General features: G+C 43.0%; 1 protein-coding gene and 1 long non-coding RNA gene across 2 annotated transcripts in view; one reads left to right on the top strand and one right to left on the bottom strand.

Moving 5' to 3' along the window:
• Positions 1 to 19,740, bottom strand: part of LOC135091478 (creatinase-like) — a 61,708-nt gene that overhangs the window by 31,128 nt on the left and 10,840 nt on the right. Inside the window, exon 2 of the mRNA XM_063989144.1 lies at positions 346 to 527. Coding sequence (XP_063845214.1) covers positions 346 to 501 — 156 coding nt within the window. The 5' untranslated portion in view covers positions 502 to 527. The remainder of the gene's footprint in view (positions 1 to 345; positions 528 to 19,740) is intronic.
• LOC135091190 (uncharacterized) lies at positions 16,921 to 17,937 on the top strand. Its single transcript, XR_010262427.1, has 2 exons — positions 16,921 to 17,602; positions 17,707 to 17,937. It is a non-coding gene; the product is annotated as an uncharacterized LOC135091190 (long non-coding RNA).

Here is a 19,740-nt window from a genome sequence, read left to right as displayed (position 1 = left end):
GGAGGGACGCTCATGTGGCCAGAATAAGGGCATCCGCCAACTGACGGTCGTTACAGTATGATGAGTGGTTATGAGAAGGGCGTGGGAAAACACGGGACACTAGCACGATTCATGGCTTGACCACACCTTCATTGGGTTCCTACGATGAAATGCGTTAGGCATAGGTCTTGAAGCACAAATGAAAAGCATGCGTTACATGAAAGTTTCAAGAAAAATGTGTCACAATTATACTGGCACAAAGGCAAATCAAGTGTATTTCTATCACTGATGTGGGCTCGAGCTTGCTGAAGGCGTACTTGTTTATCTCTCTCTCTCTCTCTCTCTCTCACACACACACACACACACCTTTACTCCGTTCGGCAACCGCATCGTGACGGTATCTCTGAAGGTGTTCACGTCATTGCTGGACGCGCGCTGTCCAAACTGCTGCCAAGCCACCGCCGCCACAAGGCCGTGAGTACGCCCGCTCACGGCCGTGCACCTGCTCACGCCAGCTAGCATTTTTTTCTTGAGGCGTGAGGGAGATCCTGTTGAAACAAGATAGAATTCAATGGTATATTGGTGTGTGTGTGTGTGTGTGTGTGTGTGTGTGTGTGTGTGTGTGTGTGTGTGTGTTATTTTGTAGATAGTTTATTTTGTATATTTGGTTTGCATTATTATCAGCAGCTTTATAGTTTTTTTCATATGATATGATGTCAAGGTGCTCATCCTTTTCCTCCCCCTCCTCCTTTTCTCCGTTCAAAAACGCCCACCGAGGAAAGAGCTTGATGAAGAAACGGTTTACTAACGACAAGCGTTTACTTGGTGCCCATACATAATTGGATGTTTTCAGAACTAGTGGTTGTCACCAGGTGGCAGCACAGACACAAACTCTTCTCTCACATACAAGCAATATCAGATATACCTACAGTGTTATTTTATTTACATGAAGATGCAATGGGCTTATATAGTATATTTTTCTACGTAATCCCTTCTAAGTAGTAACACAAGTAAAATCAAACTCTTTTCATGAACAAATATATATAAGTTGATTTTCTAGTGAATCGGCATTTAGATTTATTTGGTCATCTTAAGATTTCCAAATGAATACACTCTTGATTGGAAACGTCTTAATCTAGACGACAGTAAACATAAAGGCAACATGTCTGACAGTCAAAAGTCCAAATTACATAGATCTCCTTCCTAGTTTATGAAAACGGCAATTTTAATAAAAAAAATGGCAACTTGAGTGTCCTGGCGATAGTAATGCTGTATCTCTAACCAAAACAAACACCTGACTCGGCCGCGCTGGTTGAACTTAAGAAACACGTTGTTGGACAAGAAGTTGAATGTTGCTGCGGTGCCCATCTCCACTACGCCCTAAGCAATGGATTACGGTAGCTGGACACTATAGCAGCAGCAGGATCGCATGAGAGATAAACGTTTGTTTTGGTTCTCGATTACTTTGCCTTGTCGCTCGCTTCGTGAGAGGGATGCTAAAATCCCCACAAAAAAAAAAAAAAAAAAAAAAAACTAGAGCCATATATCACGATGTTACTGAGTAGGTTGTCATACTATATAGTACAGTTTGATTTTTTATTTTTGTCATTGTACAAATCAGTAGTTTTTAAACTTGTAATATGCTTTATTTAAGATAATGCTAGCAGTTTACTCGATAATCACACAAAAAAATAATTAATTTGACCACATTCTCTCAATATTATCCATACCAGATATTGAAAAGTCGATACATCATTTCAATAGTATCATGATGATCAATGTTGTATGCAGCTTTACGCACCTGGGATTTACTACAACAATATTTTAGCTCTCTTTCCTACAGTTAGATGAGCAGCAACGACATCTAGCGGTTTAGTTCCGAAAACATCCCATTAAGCTGGTCTGTCGGTCAGTCTAGTAGCGGTGTCGGCAGTCGGATCTCGTTGGGTGAAATGTGATGGTTGGTCTTACAGCTTAAGTCAAGGACTTGTGAACTTGTGAAGGACAGGCCACGACCATGAATAATGCCTAACTTAATCTGAGCAAACCAAACAAAGCTTAATTTAATCTGACTTAACTTAAATATGACAGTCAAACCTAACGTGACTAATTCTAATGCCACCTGAGCTCACCTCGCCCCGCCTCACCCAACTAACCTATCTCAACCGAACCAGCCTAATCTACCCTGACTTAACAGAACGTGACGAAAACTTACTGCATGACCTTGAAAGGAGAATGATGGAAAAGAGAGAAGTGGGAAATATAGAAAGCATGAGAGAGATAGATAGATAGATAGATAGATAGATAGAGAGAGAGAGAGAGAGAGAGAGAGAGAGAGAGAGAGAGAGAGAGAGAGAGAGAGAGAGAGAGAGAGAGAGATTACGAATTCATGGCTATTGTGGGTACGTTTTTCGTTTGGTGGTGGAGGTGGGAAGAGAAAGATTAAGGAGGTTGATAGATTATGGTAATGGTGAAGGGATGATGAAAGGGAAGAGAAGGAAGAGAGAAGGAAGGAAAGAAAGAAAGCAGAGAATAGAAAAAAATGACATTATTGCTTACACTTACTCTGGTATTGTTTGATGTAAGAGAGCACTAGCTAAGGGCATAGAAAATAGCAAAAAAAAAAAAAAAAAAAAAAGCCCAATTACACTGGTATGATAGGCATCTCTGTTGGATTAAAGCAAGGAAATAACAGGGAGCAGAACATAATGAACCATTCTGTGAATGGTTCAGATACTTGACTCTTCTATTTTCTTTAATAATCGCTTCAGAAATCAATGTACGGTTGCCTCAAGTAGTGATGTCTCAATATTCAACTGAAGCTCATTAAGTCGAACAGAGATAACATGATGAACTGCTTAACATTCAGAGCTGCGCAGACTAAGAAGAATCTGCGGTGCGATATGTGGAGATAATTGCCTGATACTGCTTTTTCTGTCTGAAACATTTTATAGGATACGACTGTTTTCGTAGAATATATGTATCCATGATATAGTGCCACACGAGCCTGGATGCCTGGCACTGGTTTTTAATCACTGAAACATATACTTGAGTCTCTTTAAAGAAAAAGTGAAGCACAGAGACGAAGTTCCACGGGTAAAAAAAATAAGGGCATGAACTCGAATGTTGTGAAATGTATACGTTGAGAAAATTAGAGTAATGATGGAAGTGTGTGTGATCTAACATGATCCCACCTTGGGCATTGTGCGGCGCATAGAATAGATTTTTACGTAAAACACCTTGAATTTAATGATGTGAAATGCTGATATTGTCACGTCATGACGTTGATGGTAGAATTCATACGAGTCATTCAAAGCGTGCAGCAGTGAACAAAGTGTCGGTTATTTTTAGCTTTGAAAGTGTACGACGTAAAAACGACCTTCAGCACACACACACACACACACACACACACACACACACAGCGTATCGCATCTTTTTTACTGATTTTTCACGACTCTGATCTATTTTTTTTTTAACAATATAATAGACGAACCAAAAACGATGGGACAGGCAAATAGAGCTGGTGTTGAGTGTTGGCTGTGCGTGTAGATCAGTGTGGGTTAATGGTTTGGGCATGTGAAGAGAACGGAGGACTTGTAAACTAGTAAAGAGAATAATGGGGTCAAATGTGTGTGGTGAGAGGTTTAAGATGAAAGCCACGCCTGGAGTGGATGGACTGTATGAAGAGAGCACTGATCGATTGATTAAAGAAAAAAAAAAAAAAAAAGGAAGGCGCCGTAACATCGCGGTCATATGGCGCCGCGGAGAGAAAGGGGAAGGAAAGGAAGACAACATCACTGATAATTTCCGTCCACAGGTGACGAAGCGGGAGCGGTTAGTCCGCGGAGCCCACAATGACAGGAAAGCCATCGAAGGCGGCACCACTAACCACGTTTCAAGCCCCACCACCGCGACAAGGTCAAAGCTAAAGTTGAAGTCAAAACAAAAACTGTCACCTTCATCCCTCTGCCTATCTCACATCTCTCACTTCTCTCTTGTATCTCTCTCACAAGGTGACTCCCCACGGCGGGGAAGAGAGCACTGATTGAGAAAGGAATGATTGTGGTAAACAAGAGCGATTGTGCGTGTTAGGAGGCAAGCAACAGTGTTGAGGACGTGAAAAATGACGAGGCCTCGTCGACCCCTGGGACGGGATGTGGGCGGCTGGGCGCATTTGGCTGGATCCAATAGCGTATGGACCAGTTAGAGGCACTTAATAGGAAGTACCCTGCATTTGCTCTGGTCGCAGGATTGGATTAGGTGAGGTGTAGAGAAGTCTCATTATAAAGGGGTAGGGGTCAGTGTATGATGTCGGGCCTTGGTGTGTGTGTGTGTGTGTGTGCGCGCGCTTAGGTCCTGGGGTGAAGTACGGTGGACCACATGACTTCCTTTTCACCGGAGATCGACGGGGCTAAGTGTGTGTGTGTGTGTGTGTGTGTGTGTGTGTGTGTGGTGCCTTGTCTTGCACCACCTACGTTATGTGGGATTGCTGGATTGGTATGTACGTGATGTAACACGATTTTCTGCAAATATTGCCAGGTAGAGGTGAAAGTACAGGATATTCTAAGTCGAAAATGTTCTATGTACATATGCATTTTGAGGCGTTGTATAGCCATGTTGAGAAATTCATGTGTTAACGGGAGACAGCTACAACTGGACCGGCCTGGTGACCGTGATACAGAAACACTGACCACACACACCACAATCCACATTACTGTTAATGTGTAGCACAGCAGTTTTTCTTCTTTAAAGTATAAACGTATTCACTGTCAGTGTCTTGGCGGCTAAGTGCGTGTGACTGACTAGCATTCAGCTGATTTGATGAAAGCCTGGCTCCTCTTCCTCCTTGCCCGGGCAGGCATGGTGCGATTTAGCCTATTATTTTATTTGTCGTTAATTATAGCCATACTATACTCGTACTTGTGTAATATTTATCTATAAATCACCTGTCCGTTAATGCCACTCGTTTCGTAATGGGTTACTGTAAAGCTCCAAAACTTGTAGAAATCATGATTGATTAATTCACAATTTCGCTTAGGGACACTCATGTCAACACATCTTACCATGGATACCGGACCAGCTAGTTTCAAGTTACCGAGTGCGCACGTAGCCGCATTTTTACTGCCAGACGTACGACGCATAAACTACAAGCCACGGCAACGCACAGACGTCTTTAGCCGACACCGTTCAACAGCAGCAGTAGTAGGCATGCCATGTAGGTTAGCTTAGGTAATATTAGGGTAAGTTATGTAACTATTATATTAAAAAGAAATTGTGTGATGTGGCATAGTAGCTAACGGATCTCCGCCAACGCCTAAACGTTCTTCCGAGAATAAAAAAAGTGTTCTTAATAAAGAGGGGATACAGGGAGGTCTGTGCATTGACGTGTTCTAGATTGTTTGATTTAGGGACAGGATTGATGCTCACCACTTGTTTCCTGTTTTGACTGACTACCGCTGATCTCCACTTGTTCTAGGATTGTTTTACCTTTCCTCTTCTTTACTACTGTTCTGAGTTTAGATGATGTACTTGTCCAGTTGATGATGCTTGCCACTGCTGGATCAGATGAGGAGCTTGGTGTGTTGGTAGCGTGGAGGACCGGTATTGAGCTTGGTATTTCTGGTTGCTTGGAGGTCGTGGGTAGTAAGATGATATTGTCGATGCATGCGAGTACAAGACATTTATGATGCGTCTTATTCTTCTTTCTTTCTTGATTTAATAATAGCTAGAATGTACACACTTGATACGAGACGAGATTATAACGTGACGATTGATTGTTCTCTCTGAAGTGATATGAATGATTGAGCAGCGTCTCTCAAGACTGACTGTGACTGAGCGGAACTGAGTGAGAGATCAAGACTGACTACTCGTGAATGACTCTCGGACGGGGACTGAGTGAGTGAGAGTGAGACTACATTGCGGGCTATATTTATCTGGGCTAAGTGGATCACGGTTTAGTTTTTGGGGAGAAGAAATGACCAATGAGATGCCAGAAAATGAGGTGAAGGATACAATAGGATATCTCGTTATTTTAGCCAATGACTAAGAAGGAAGGACTCAGAGCGAACACAGGTGTTCTCTCTAAGGACTGGAAGTGGGTGTGAAATTTCCTTGAGAGGTAGAGAAGGAAGAGAAAGGTTGAAAATAGAGTAGACTGCCTGGCCATGGGCACACGTGGGATGAATATGAACACAAGCATGTGGGATGGATATATGAAATGGTGAATATATATATATATATATATATATATATATATATATATATATATATATATATATATATATATATATATATATATATATACTCGTATATATATATAATAATTGTTGAGACTGATACAGTTGCCTTCCTGCACGAAAAATGCGCCCTTGCATTTGGACATAACAATAAAGAGAGCAGTAAGATGTAAGCAATTAACAGATAATACATGATATCAGTGAGAGAGTACGGAACGAGAATCTTAATAATAACATACAGACATGATAAGATAATATAATACATGTACAACACATATAAGTAAAGATAAATATTCACATATATACATGATATTAAAATTGGATGATTAAACCTTGGAATGGAAACGAAGTTTCAGTCTGTAAGAAGAATGTGTGTGTGAGGTTAAGCCTGAGTCGCTTGAAGGATGTTAAATCAGTACTTAATGATACCTGATGTTCACACTCATCATCAAATCCCTTGTTCACACACTTCAGATGATCGACATCGACGATCTGTTCTCCTTAGGTTTTGAGACCTAGAATTTTTACTTTGTGGCCATGGAGAGATTCGATTACACGGTGTGGCCCAAAGAACAATGGATCTAATTTAGAGTTACGTTTGTGAACTCTGGCGAAGACTATGTCACCGATTTCAATGGAAGAATCTGTCGCTCTACGATGTTATTTCTGCAGCATTTCAGATTGCGATGCAGTGAGGCAATCATGAATGAGCTTATGAGTGAAATGAAAATCGCGGAGACGACATTTGACGTAGTCATCCATGTAGACAGGACGCGGCACGCTGTAGAGAAATTCATTTTTTTTTATTTTATGTAGAAAGGACACTGGCCAAGGGCAACAAAAATCCAATAAAAAAAAGCCCACTGAATGCCGGTCCCAGAAAAGGGTCCAAAGCGGTAGTAAAAAATTGAAGGATAAGTGTCTTGAAACCTCCCTCTTGAACGAATTCAAGTCATAGGAAGGTGGAAATACAGAAGCAGGCAGGGAGTTCCAGAGTTTACTAGACAAAAGAATTAATGATTGAGAATACTGGTTAACTCTTGCATTAGAGAGGTGGACAGAATAGAGATGAGAGAAAGAAGAAAGTCTTGTGCAGCGAGGCCGCGGGAGGAGGGGAGGCATGCAGTTAGCAAGAACAGAAGAGCAGTTAGCATGAAAATAATGGTAGAAGACAGCTAGAGATGCAACATTGCGGCGATATGTCGGTACCAAACAGAACGAAATGTGGAGACTCGTTGGTGGTGGAGTGGATTGCTGAGTTGATAGAGCATGCTATATGAGGAAGCCATTCGTCCCATGAGTATTTTGCATCTGTTATGTAACGTAGAACGTCGAGGATACGTTTATTACAACGCTCTACTTTGCTGTTTGAACTGGGTGAGTGAGGAACAATGTTACATTTCTTGATATGAAATTCTTTACGAATCTCCAGTAAGACAGAGTTATTGAATTCAGCGCCATTTTCAGATAAGATGACACGAGGAGAATTATAAGAACAAATTATGTTGTCAATGACCGCGCGACCAACAGAAGTTGCAGTTTTGTCCTTGGGAGCAACAAGAATGGTGAAACGAGTGAAACTATCCACACAAACTAGAAGACACTGATAACCGGTCTCTGTAAGTGGAAGTTTGAACAAATCAACAGAGACTGAATCCCAAGGTCGGAAGCGATCGAGTACGGAAGTGATAAACTGTCGTTTGCGAGTGATGGGGGGTGTGAAGCACACTGACGACAGAGCGCACAGTGTTGAAAGATATCTTTCCTCATAGTCAGCCATAAATATGATTGTTTTGCTTGTGCAAGGCATCTGTCCCGACCTGGATGTCCTGCATGTGGTGAGTCGTGAATGAGGTGAAGTATGGTAGAGACTGAGGTATCACGAGCTGAGGTAAACGCACGCTAGAATCGTCATTAAAGACATCACTTGACTTATACAAGAGACCATCTTGCTTGAAAAACGTATCATCATTCACTTGCAACTTAAGAAGATTTGTCTCATCACCAGATTCGAGTAATAAGCAACACTAGAACAGAAGGCGTCTGAATATTGATGTTTCAATATTTCATCCATGGTTGGCATGGCAGGATTGTCCGAGATGGCGGAGATAGCGGCACATTGCTAGACAGTACGTCTGCCACTGAGTTTGCCATACCAGGAATATATGAAAATGTAGGATTAAACCCTTGAATCGTGAGATGCCAGCGAGCAAATTGACCTGTGAAGTTGTTGACTTTGAAGATCTCTGTGACAGCATTATGATCAGTGGGGACATGAATTTTATAGCCTAAGATGAGTTCACGGAAATGACGTAACGCCCAGATCACGGTGAGACTTTCACGCTTTGTAACATCATAATTTTGCTCTGCCTTGTTGAGAAGTCTGCTAGCATAAGCTAATACGCGATGTTTACCAAGTGAATCTTTCTGCATGAGAACAGCACCGATTCCAAAGCCAGAAGCGTCAGAAGCAAGGACTGGTGCTTGACACAAGGCAGTTTTTGAGAAGATCAAAGGCATCTTGTTCCTTTTCAGGCCAGATGAATGCAACATTTTTCTTGAGCAAATGAGTGAGAGGTTGAGCGATAAGGCTGAAATTTTGGATGAACTAGCGATAAAATCCAGCGAGGCCGATGAATTGCCTGATCTGATCAATATTAGTAGGACCGGGGAAATTTTCCACAGCATTTACCTTGTCATTTAAAGTGTGAATACCATCTCTGTCGACTTTGTAACCAAGGAATTTGACTTGCTGTTTGAGAAACGAGCATTTGCTGAGTTTGATCTTTACGCCAGCAGCTTGAAAGCATGAAAGAACGAGAGACTGTGTGTGAAAATGATCCTGTAAAGACTGTGTAGTTAAGGTACTATTGTAAGTGTTTAAGCATTGTTATTAGTCTCGAGGGGGCTGTGTGAGGTGTGGAGGGAGGAGTGGATGAGGATAACGGCAGTCAGGCGTGGGCACTTGCCACCTCACTACCTCTGTTTCCCACCTACATCTGTTTTGTCACTGAGGGAAGAAATGAAGACTAGCTGGGAGAAACAACTTTGAATGTTCTTCCTACATTCTGTTTCTAGGCTTTGACGATGTTGGACACTCGACGTGTAAATTATTCCTGAGTTCGATGGGACCTCCCATCCTGTTGTTGAGTGGTTCGAGAAGGCTGAGTTAGTGTGTCGCCTGAGGAACGTCAAAGACTTGACCACTGTCGTTCCTCTACGACTCCCCGGGGGTGCATGCGCAGTATATCAGCAATTGGATGACAGCGAGAAGAAAGACTTTGAGAAGGTGAAGGGTGCCCTGTATTTTGTCTTTGTTGTGGACTAGTTTACGAGTTGTTCATGTCTCAACGATTGAAGAGCGACGAGGTAGTTGACGTTTACCTCGGTGATCTACGTCGTCTGTTATCCCTTTTTGGGGGCGTGAGCGACACCGCCCTCTCGTGTGCATTCGTTGCTGGTCTACCAGACACTGTCCGCCGGCTGCTTCGGGCGGGAACACGCCTTGAAGCAATGAAACGAACAAGTCCTTGAGCGTGCACAAGTGCTGCTGAGGGAAGAGAACAGCGCTTCGGCAGCGGCACAGTTGAGATGGGATGCGACACGCAGCTGCGATAGTCCACCAACAAGGAAACAGAATTTCATGTGTTACAACTGTCGAATGCCGAACCACTTGGCCCAGGACTGCTTGATGCAAAGACCACGACGGAGAGGCGATCGCAGCGGCCGGGTCACCTGCTATTAATGTAAAGACACATCGCTGCTTCCTGCCCGGGAAACTGCGTGAGAGGGGGGGCGTTAGCGCCGACTCCTTTCATGTGCTGTGAATACGGCGCTGCTTGTGATTCATGTGACTGTCGATGGTGTCAAGAGGAGCGTGCTGATCGATACTGGATGTTCGATGAGCATCGTGTTGTTCGAGCTGGAGTGAGAAGAAAGTGGACTTACTGACGATTTACGGAGAACGTCAGTAGTGTGTCGGTGTAAGACGAGTGAATGTGTTGACTCGAGATGGAATCTCTGTGGAGATTGATGTGTTAGTGGTGAAGTTCAGACCTCTGAACTCTGACGTCATTTTGGGCATGAATAGTATTGCAGCTGTGGGGGGTGTGATAGCTAAGTCCTCTTGTGGTGTGCAATTAGGCCCGTTTGAAAACAAAAGCAGCGGGAGAAATGCTCATTTGCAGGCACTTGAACACCTTGAAAGCGATCTGTGAAGAATACAGTTTGGAACTGACTGTGCACAGAGTGAATTCTGCAGTAAACAAGGCGGATGCGCTGACCAGAGTTCCTCGGGAGTGGCTGACCACCCCAGACGAAACTGAAGTGTGCCCTGAGGGACAGAAGAGTAACGTAGTGTGCGCAGCGGCGTGTGTGGAGGAGCAGCATCGTAACATCGTGAAATTACATCATGATTGTGGTCACCCAGGTGTTAGACGAACTTTACATTTTGTCAGACGCGACGACCCAGACCCAGACGTGAGACGTCAAGTTCAACAAGTGATGTCGAGTTGTCAGGTGTGTCGATCCATCGATCCTGCTTCTGAGAGGTGGCAGGCTGGTGTACTGGAGGTGAAAGAAACGTGGCAGCGAATCGGCATCGACATCACCCATCACGCCGCTCGCCAGTACTTGACCCTAGTGGATCACAGACCTTCACGTTTCTCGATATGGCAGCAGCTGCGACTACGAACTGCAGCCTGTGTGGTGGAACTGGAATCGGTGTTTTACGAGCGCGGCGCCCCCTCGCGAAATTCTTCTGGACAACGATACAGGATTCCGCAGTAGACGTTTTAGAAGCTTCGCAGAAGAGTGGGGAATTTCTTTACGTTTCAGATGCGCGTATGTGGCATCTGGCAATGGTATTGTTGAACGCTGCCATCGTACAGTCATGACCATCGCGGCCAGGAAGGAGTGCTCCATCGCTGAGGCTGTGTATCGGTACAACACGTCGCCAAGGAATGAATCACCATGCTCAACTCCTGCTAGCATGCTGTATCGCTACGAAGTAAGTGTTAAAGATGTCGACCGTTCAAAAGCTGTTACCACTGAGCAGGATGTCCACTCTCGTAACAGTGTGGGCGACAACGTGTGGGTGAAGCCTCCACACGCACGATGCGACACCAGGTACGGCACGAGAAGGGTTACCGGCATACTTTTAGAACAAGCAGTCAGAGTTAATGGAGTCCCGAGGCACGTCCGCGACCTTCCCCCCAGGATGATAACGGAAGAACACAAATTGAGAAAAAGGAGAAAAAGGAAGAAGAAACCGAAAAGTGGATCACTGGACTGCGTCACCCTGCTGAACCACTCAGGGTGGGGAGGAAGCCAAGAAGAGCGAGCCCAGCCAAGGGGGCGGGGGGAGGAACACACACACACACACACACACACACACACACAGAGAGAGAGCTGCCGAGATCTGGACAGGAAAGAAGGCTTGTCGTCCGATTCTGCTGTGAATGAAACTGTATGTTTTCCGTGTGAATAAAAATTGTTCCTTGTTCATGTTAAAAGGTTAATGAGATGCGTTCGTTAGTATCTGGGGGAGGTGTAGTTAAGGTACTGTTGTGTTTAAGCATTGTTATTAGTCGCCAGGGGAGGCTGTGTGAGTTGAGGAGCGAGGAGTGGGTGAGGATAGCGGCAGTCAGGCGTGTGCACTCGTCACCGCACCACCTCCGTCTCCGATCTACTTTCTGTTTTGTCTCCGAAGGAAGAAATGAAGTCTCGCTGGGAGAAACAACTTTGAATATCATTCCTACACTTTCATGCAATGATAACGTCATCAAGGAAGCAGAACACACTTACGAATGAGATCTGAGAGAACAGAATTCATCAATCTCTGGAACGTTAGAGGCGAGTTAGTAGATCTTGAGCCATGCGTTTGAACCTAAATTGGCCAGAGGAGATTGTGAAAGCAGTATATGATCGTGAAATTTCCTTTAATTCAACTTGGAAGAATCCTGTGTGTGTGTAAATCTAGGGTGAAAAATACCGTTTTTGAATCACCGAGAGACTGAAGATCACCTAACCTCGGCATAGGATAACTGTCAGGAATGGTAGATGCGTTTAGTTTCCTGAAATCGACAACGACACGCCAATCGCTTGTTTCTTTGGAACGAATAACAAGGGATCGTTATGAGGTGAACAAGCAAGTTCCTTTACATCCTGAAGTAACAGCTCGCACAGCTTCATCAAGCAGAACACGACAACATAGCTCGCACAGCTTCATCAAGCAGAACACGACGGCTGTGTGGCACTATGTTGCTGGGGATGTAAGATTGTTTGGACCCAGGCGTCAGGTAGATAGAATGAGTGATGACGTCTATGTGGCCCAGAGGTTCACTAAGGAGCGAGACAACGTTCCAGAAAGAGTTTAAGAGAGCGGGTAATTCATATTGAGATTCTGGGAAATCAAGCACAGACATGTGATAATCCGTGATAGGCGGGAGAGAAGACATGTCGTGGCTGTCAGATGCAGATACATTATTGATAGAGGAAGAAGATAATTCATCCAAGATTACAACTTTATCAGAGTAAGGCAAGGCTTCACTGAGTAACAGACCTGCTTTGAGCTTGACAGGCGTAGATGTGACATTTTTCAGCCCGATTTTGCAGAATCCATTGTCATCGATTGTAGTAAGGACGAATTCTAACTGAACACCTTTGTATGGAGATTGTTGTGGGTAACAGAGGATACCAGTGCCTGATACAGCATATTTAACCTTATCGTTTACAAGATATAAAACACATTCAGATAGCGTTACCGGATCTGCCAGCAAAATGTGTTTACAAGGAGTTACACCGTAGTCCAACTGGGAAGGTGACTGAGAATGAAGCTGTGAGACTGGCAATTTGGATGACGTAACACAAGAATCTCGTGTAGATAACATCTGATCAGTAGTGGAAGGAAAAGTTGCAACAGATGTCACTACATCAGCAAAAGAGAGGAAGCATCGGAAGGAAGAACATTAGGAATATAAATATCCCCTAGAGCGATTTCATTGATGGCAGGGAAAAGATTGACGTCATATTTGCAGATGGTGTTGAGGACTATGAGATCAGCATTGAAAGATACATCTGATACAGTGTAGAAATAATCACATATATCTGGTTCCTGTGGTGATGAAGACAGTGATGAGAATACTTTCCTCTGAGGTAAGATAATTTTCCCAGATATACCATTGAGATTTATATCAGGAGGTAATGTAGTGATGTGATCCTGAGAAGATGAAGAGAATCTGAGAAATGTATCCATTTTGATAAGGTTAACTGCAGCACCCGTGTCAAAGAAAGCCTTGTATGATAGTGACACGTAACATCTGTGGTAATGCCACTGAATAATCCAGCATATCGAATGTTAATTGAAGAAAGTGCTAAGTTAGGAGGATGTGTGAAGTATACCTTGTGTTTTGTACGATGTTTATGCACATAAGGTGAAGACTTGAGGATGGATGATGGACATAGGCATGTGGGATGGATATATGAAATGGTGAATATACATATATATAATAATAATAATAATTGTTGAGTGATACAACCGTGGCTGGGAGTAAATGAACCATACGTCTGGCAGTGAAGATAGGGCGGCGCGCATACTTGGTAACTTGAAACCAGCTGGTCACTAAAACCTATGACACCAGTTCACTCCAGGTCTGTCCAAAGCTCGGGATCAGTGCATGCCAGAACACCATGCCAGATGTACGGTTCGATGCTTGTAAACACTACACATCCATTTGAATAGCTGATGATATATTTGGCTCATGGTTTCTTGGGAAACCTAACTTAACCTAACCTAATCTAACCAAACCTAACCTAACTACACCTAACCTAACTAAACCTAACCTAACAAAACCTAACCTACCCTAACATAACTAAACCTAACGTAGTCTAACTAATATAAGAACAATAGCATTAGACACGAAGATAATGTATCTGAGTATTCAAACCGTCCCAAGAAACCATAAGCCGAATATACCATCTTCTGAATTCATCCTCAGAGCAGCAGGAAGATGCTCACTCCATGACAGCAGGGCACAAATGAGGCATCGAACCGTACATTTAGCATTTTGTTCACACATGCGCTGATCCCCAGTTCTAGATGGATCTCGAGTCAACCAACACTGGTGAGGTGTCAAATACGGAGCCTCTGCAAATCCAGGAACAAAAGGGATCTGTGGGATGTTGATGCCCTGCCAAACGCTAGACCACGGAGCAGTGCGCTCATCACCGTTGGCGAGTGGCTCTCATCCTTTGCAGTGTACGGTTATCTCTACTGCGGTTAGGTTAGGTTAGGTTGGATTAGGTTAGGTTGGGTTGGGTCGGGTTAAGTTGCGTTGGTTTGGGTTAGGTTAGGTTAGGTTAGGTTAAGTCTCTCTCTCTCTCTCTCTCTCTCTCTCTCTCTCTCTCTCTCTCTCTCTCTCTCTCTCTCTCTCTCTCTCAAAATTAAATTAATGAACTGAATTAATCTAAACCTAGCCTAACGGAAGCGAGCCTAGCCTTCTGATGGAAATGATAAGGTTATTTCAATATTATCTAATATTTCTCTTAGTTGACAAATTCCGTACACCCTATGCATATGTGAGGATTATTACAGTTTTTAACCAAGGAGGCGTAGTAGATGAAATAAGGGTGACAGATAGTGAAGGTTTCATCAGCTGGTGGTGAATTCACGCCGTCATCCAAATTCTTCTTAGATTTCATCATCATATTATTATAGCCTACAAAATGATGTTGTATTGTTAAATTATTTTAAAATACAATTTAGGAATACAAGTACAAGAGGATATGAACTTGTGACATTTGCAAGAAGTAAATGCTTTGAAACTGATAAATTCCATTGGGGAGGCCCAGCAGCTCCCAAGCCAGCGTTACCGAAGGTTCCAATTTCTGATAAGGATCAAAACAAACAACGCCGCAAAAAACGTGTGATATCGGATTTGTTGTAGGTAATGGACATCACCACTCATTTTTAACGATCACAACAGCATGAAGCGATTGTGAAATAGTCTCTCTCTCTCTCTCTCTCTCTCTCTCTCTCTCTCTCTCTCTCTCTCTCTCTCTCTCTCTCTCTCTCGCGGATTTTTTGCATTCCTCTCATGGCATATATTTAGTCATAATTCACAAAGATCGCTGTTGCAAAGCATAAAGCAGGTTTGTCTAGTAGCTGGAAGCCGGGTGTGATGCAGTATATCTGTCGGTATCAACATTCCACGCATGCGCAGATCCCTTTTGTTCCCAGATTCGCAAAAGTTCCCCTGTTTGACGCCTGTGTCGTAGGTTTAAGTGACCTGCTAGTTTCAAGTGACCAGGTGCGCGCGCACCTCTATTTTCACTACCAGACGTATGGCTCATTTACTCCCGGCCATGGTAACACACAGACCGCCCTGGACTCCCTTTTAGGGCTGATATCACTCACAGCCGCTTGGTAATGTTCCCAAGCAAGAGCCTTACCAGCCTGGTGACGGGCATTACCAACACTTCGATCTGATTTCACAGTCGTTGTTTTCGTGGTTACGGTGATTCCCAATCTGGTAACGATTATAACAAAACGAATATCCCTGCTTTGGTAATGTTGGTATGCCGGAGCCTCCTTATTAGACAAAATGAGTCATTACATGATAAAAGAACTGACCATGCCAGCAGCACTAAGAGAGAGAGAGAGAGAGAGAGAGAGAGAGAGAGAGAGAGAGAGAGAGAGAGAGAGAGAGAGAGAGAGAGAGAGAGGCATGGAAAATTGAAATATATTCTAGTGCCTTCAACATCTACTGCAGACATGGTTGCATTTTGATTTAAATTTGAATATCTGTCTAACATTAGCCAAACTCTGCATATGCCAACCAGGTACATAATAAATCATATGTTTCTTCTGTTCTAAATTGAGATCCACCATTGTTGATGATTGAATGCTACCCCTCCACTATTGTTCCTGGTTGATGTTACCACTGTAACTTCCCGCTTCTGTTGAGATGATGCTTGTCACCGCTGGTTCAGATGAAGAGCTTGGTGTGTGGTAGCGTGGAAAACTGGATAGTGAACTTGGTCTTGTTGGTAGCGTGGAGGTCGTAGGTAGTAAGTTGATATGTGCGAGTAAAAGACACGATTTACCAGAGTTGTTCTTGATTTAATAATAGAATATACACACGTGATAAGAGATGAGACAGTAGATTATAGACGTAACGAATTATTGTTCTGTCTTTCTCTGAACTTATATGAACTGGCTGCTTGTGAACTGATGATGACTGAGCAGCGTCTCTCAAGACTGCTTCTCTCGAAAGACTGACTGACTGTAACTCTGACTGAGCGAAACTCTCTCAGACTCTGACTGGGACTGGCCGAGACTGACTCTAGCTACGCATGCAGGCTCTATTTATGTCAGTGAAGTGGGTCACGAATTCAACTGGGATGAAGAATGATCAGTGAGATGCCAGGAAATGAGGTGAAGGAGCCAATGGCAGAGGTCGTTATTTTGGCCAATGACCAAGGAGGAAGACTCAGATTGAAGGCAGGTGTTTTCCCTAAGGACAGGAAGGAAGGTGTGAGTTCCCTTGAGAGGTAGAGAAGGAGAAAGGAAAATTAGAATAGACTGGCTGGCCATGGGGACACGTGGGATGAATATATATATATATATATATATATATATATATATATATATATATATATATATATATATATATATATATATATATATATATATATATATGTAGTGCTGGGAAATTAATTATGTATATTTCTACTTTTTTTCCTAGGCTAAGGCCCATGTAATGTGCGAGGATGACCAGAATCTCAGTACCATGTGACTAACCCCTCCCCTTCCCCTCCTCTCCTCTGTGTCCTTTTGTCCTTGCTTTTTCCCCCCCCCCCCCTCTCAGCGTCACTGTGTTGACCACTTCTATAACAAATTTACCCCGTGAATAAACGTAATTTCTCCTGCTTGGCCAGGTTATAGAGGTGAATTTTTCACCTAATCCCAGAGAATGGGGAGCCCTTAATACGATAAAATTAATTCTATAATGGTAAGGTCTTAAACCAGCCCAAACAAATCCCAGATAATTACGCCGCGCCAATGAGGTTGACGAATCTGATAAGTCTTCTTTGCTTCGCTGCCCTGTTACCCCTGTTGCTACGCAAGCCGGGAAGAGATACCAGACTTTGACTAATTCCCCAATTGATTTCAAAAGTCCATTGAATTAAACTTCTTAAAGTAACAACTATAAAGTAAACAGTAACTTAATTATTCATATTTTTCATCCCTGAACTCACAACCTAGTCGCCCCCCCCCACTAAAAACAAAATTATAACTTAATAAATTTCCCCATTGGAAACCTTTATCCTTAGTTTCCCGCCGATTTCCTCACAAGCAAAGCCAGTCTCTCTCGGATTCTCCTCAGGTGAGCATGCAGTCTGATAGTCTCCCCCTCCATTCCTGTAATATTAAGTAAGTGTTTATTTAACAATAATTTTACTAAAGCAGTCTCTCTCGGATTCTCCTCAGACCCTCTTGGATTCCCCTCAGATATTCCTGTTGATAAACTATTTCTGAGTGGATAGATATTCGCATTTTTTCGTTCTGTTTTTGTTGGTTTTCTCCACGGGACTAGTGAAACCACCTGGTTCGAGATCACCGTGTGAGACTGTCCTCAGGTCTATACATACTTTTTGGGTATATATTTGTTATTTATTTATTTATTCTCTGGTCTCCCCCACAACTCAGTAGTCGCGAAAATATCTCCATCGTAGTTTTTATGTAATTGAAGAATACGCTACCATTTATTTAGTATTTCTGAATTATGTAACTGAAGAGTAAGCTATCATTTATTTTGTATTTCTGAATTATGTAATTGAAGAATACGCTACCATTTATTTTGTATTTCTGAATTGCTTTCTTTTTATTATTATTATTTCGGATTATTCCATTATTTATTAAAAATCATAAAAGTGTCAGTACTTGTATTTCTCTTAATCCAGTGATAGGATTTGTAATTATCGTGTGCCACAAGGGAACAGCACACCCCTTAGAGGGCACTAAATATATATATATATATATATATATATATATATATATATATATATATATATATATATATATATATATATATATATATATATATTGGAGATATTTTTGGCTAGATGCCAGAAGTCACGAGGGGAGTTAGATCTTGAAAGGTTTTGACACTTTCTGTTAATGAAGGAGTTTTTGGCTAGTTGGAGAACAAACTTGGCATGGTTCCGGGCAGAAATATAAGGTGCATGAGATTCTGGTGATGGAAGGCTTAAGTACCTTTTGTGGGCCACCTCTCTATCATGTATAGCACGAGAACAAGCTGTGTTAAACCAAGGTTTAGAAGGTTTAGGTCGAGAAAAAGAGTGAGGAATGTACGCCTCCATGCCAGACACTATCACCTCTGTTATGCGCTCAGCACACAAAGACGGGTCTCTGACACGGAAGCAGTAGTCATTCCAAGGAAAATCAGTAAAATACCTCCTCAGGTCCCCCCAACTAGCAGAGGCAAAACGCCAGAGGCACCTTCGCTTAGGGGGATCCTGAGGAGGGATTGGAGCGATAGGACAAGATACAGATATGAGATTGTGATCGGAGGAGCCCAATGGAGAAGAAAGGGTGACAGCATAAGCAGAAGAATTAGAGCTCAGGAAAAGGTCAAGAATGTTGGGCGTATCTCCAAGACGGTCAGGAATATGAATAGGGTGTTGCACCAATTGCTCTAGGTCGTGGAGGATAGCAAAGTTGTAGGCTAGTTCACCAGGATGGTCAGTGAAGGGAGAGGAAAGCCAAAGCTGGTGGTGAACATTGAAGTCTCCAAGAATGGAGATCTCTGCAAAAGGGAAGAGAGTCAGAATGTGCTCCACTTTGGAAGTTAAGTAATCAAAGAATTTCTTATAGTCAGAGGAGTTAGGTGAGAGGTATACAGCACAGATAAATTTAGTTTGAGAGTGACTCTGTAGTCGTAGCCAGATGGTGGAAAACTCGGAAGATTCAAGAGCGTGGGCACGAGAGCAGGTTAAGTCGCTGCGCACATAAACGCAGCATGCAGCTTTGGATCGAAAATGAGGATAGAGAAAGTAGGAAGGAACAGAAAAGGGGCTACTGTCAGTTGCCGCAGACACCTGAGTTCAAGAGAGGAAAAGAAGATGAGGTTTAGAAGAGGAGAGGTGGTGTTCTACAGATTGAAATTTAGATCTTAGATCGCGAATGTTACAGAAGTTAATGAAGAAAAAGTTTGGGAAGGTGTCAAGACACTTAGGGTCGTCGACAGAAAGGCAGTCTGACCTGGGGACATTTATGGTCCTCTCCCCAGATGGGGACTCCGAGGCTGGTGTAGGAGTCGCCATTATGATTTTAAAATTTTTTAGTGAAGGGTGTGTGTGTTATTAGGTGCTTGTTGTTTTGCGTGGAGGAAGAGAGTTGTCTTTAGTGGGCAGGCTGTGACTGCCCCCTTGTGTTGTGAGACACAAAGGGAAACGTTCAGTGAGGTCACAGCTAGGTTTAATGATAAGTTCACAGCACCCC

This window comes from Scylla paramamosain, chromosome 37 (genome assembly GCF_035594125.1).
Source record: "Scylla paramamosain isolate STU-SP2022 chromosome 37, ASM3559412v1, whole genome shotgun sequence".
Lineage (NCBI taxonomy): Eukaryota > Metazoa > Arthropoda > Malacostraca > Decapoda > Portunidae > Scylla > Scylla paramamosain.
This window is presented reverse-complemented; position numbering and strand designations above follow the sequence as displayed.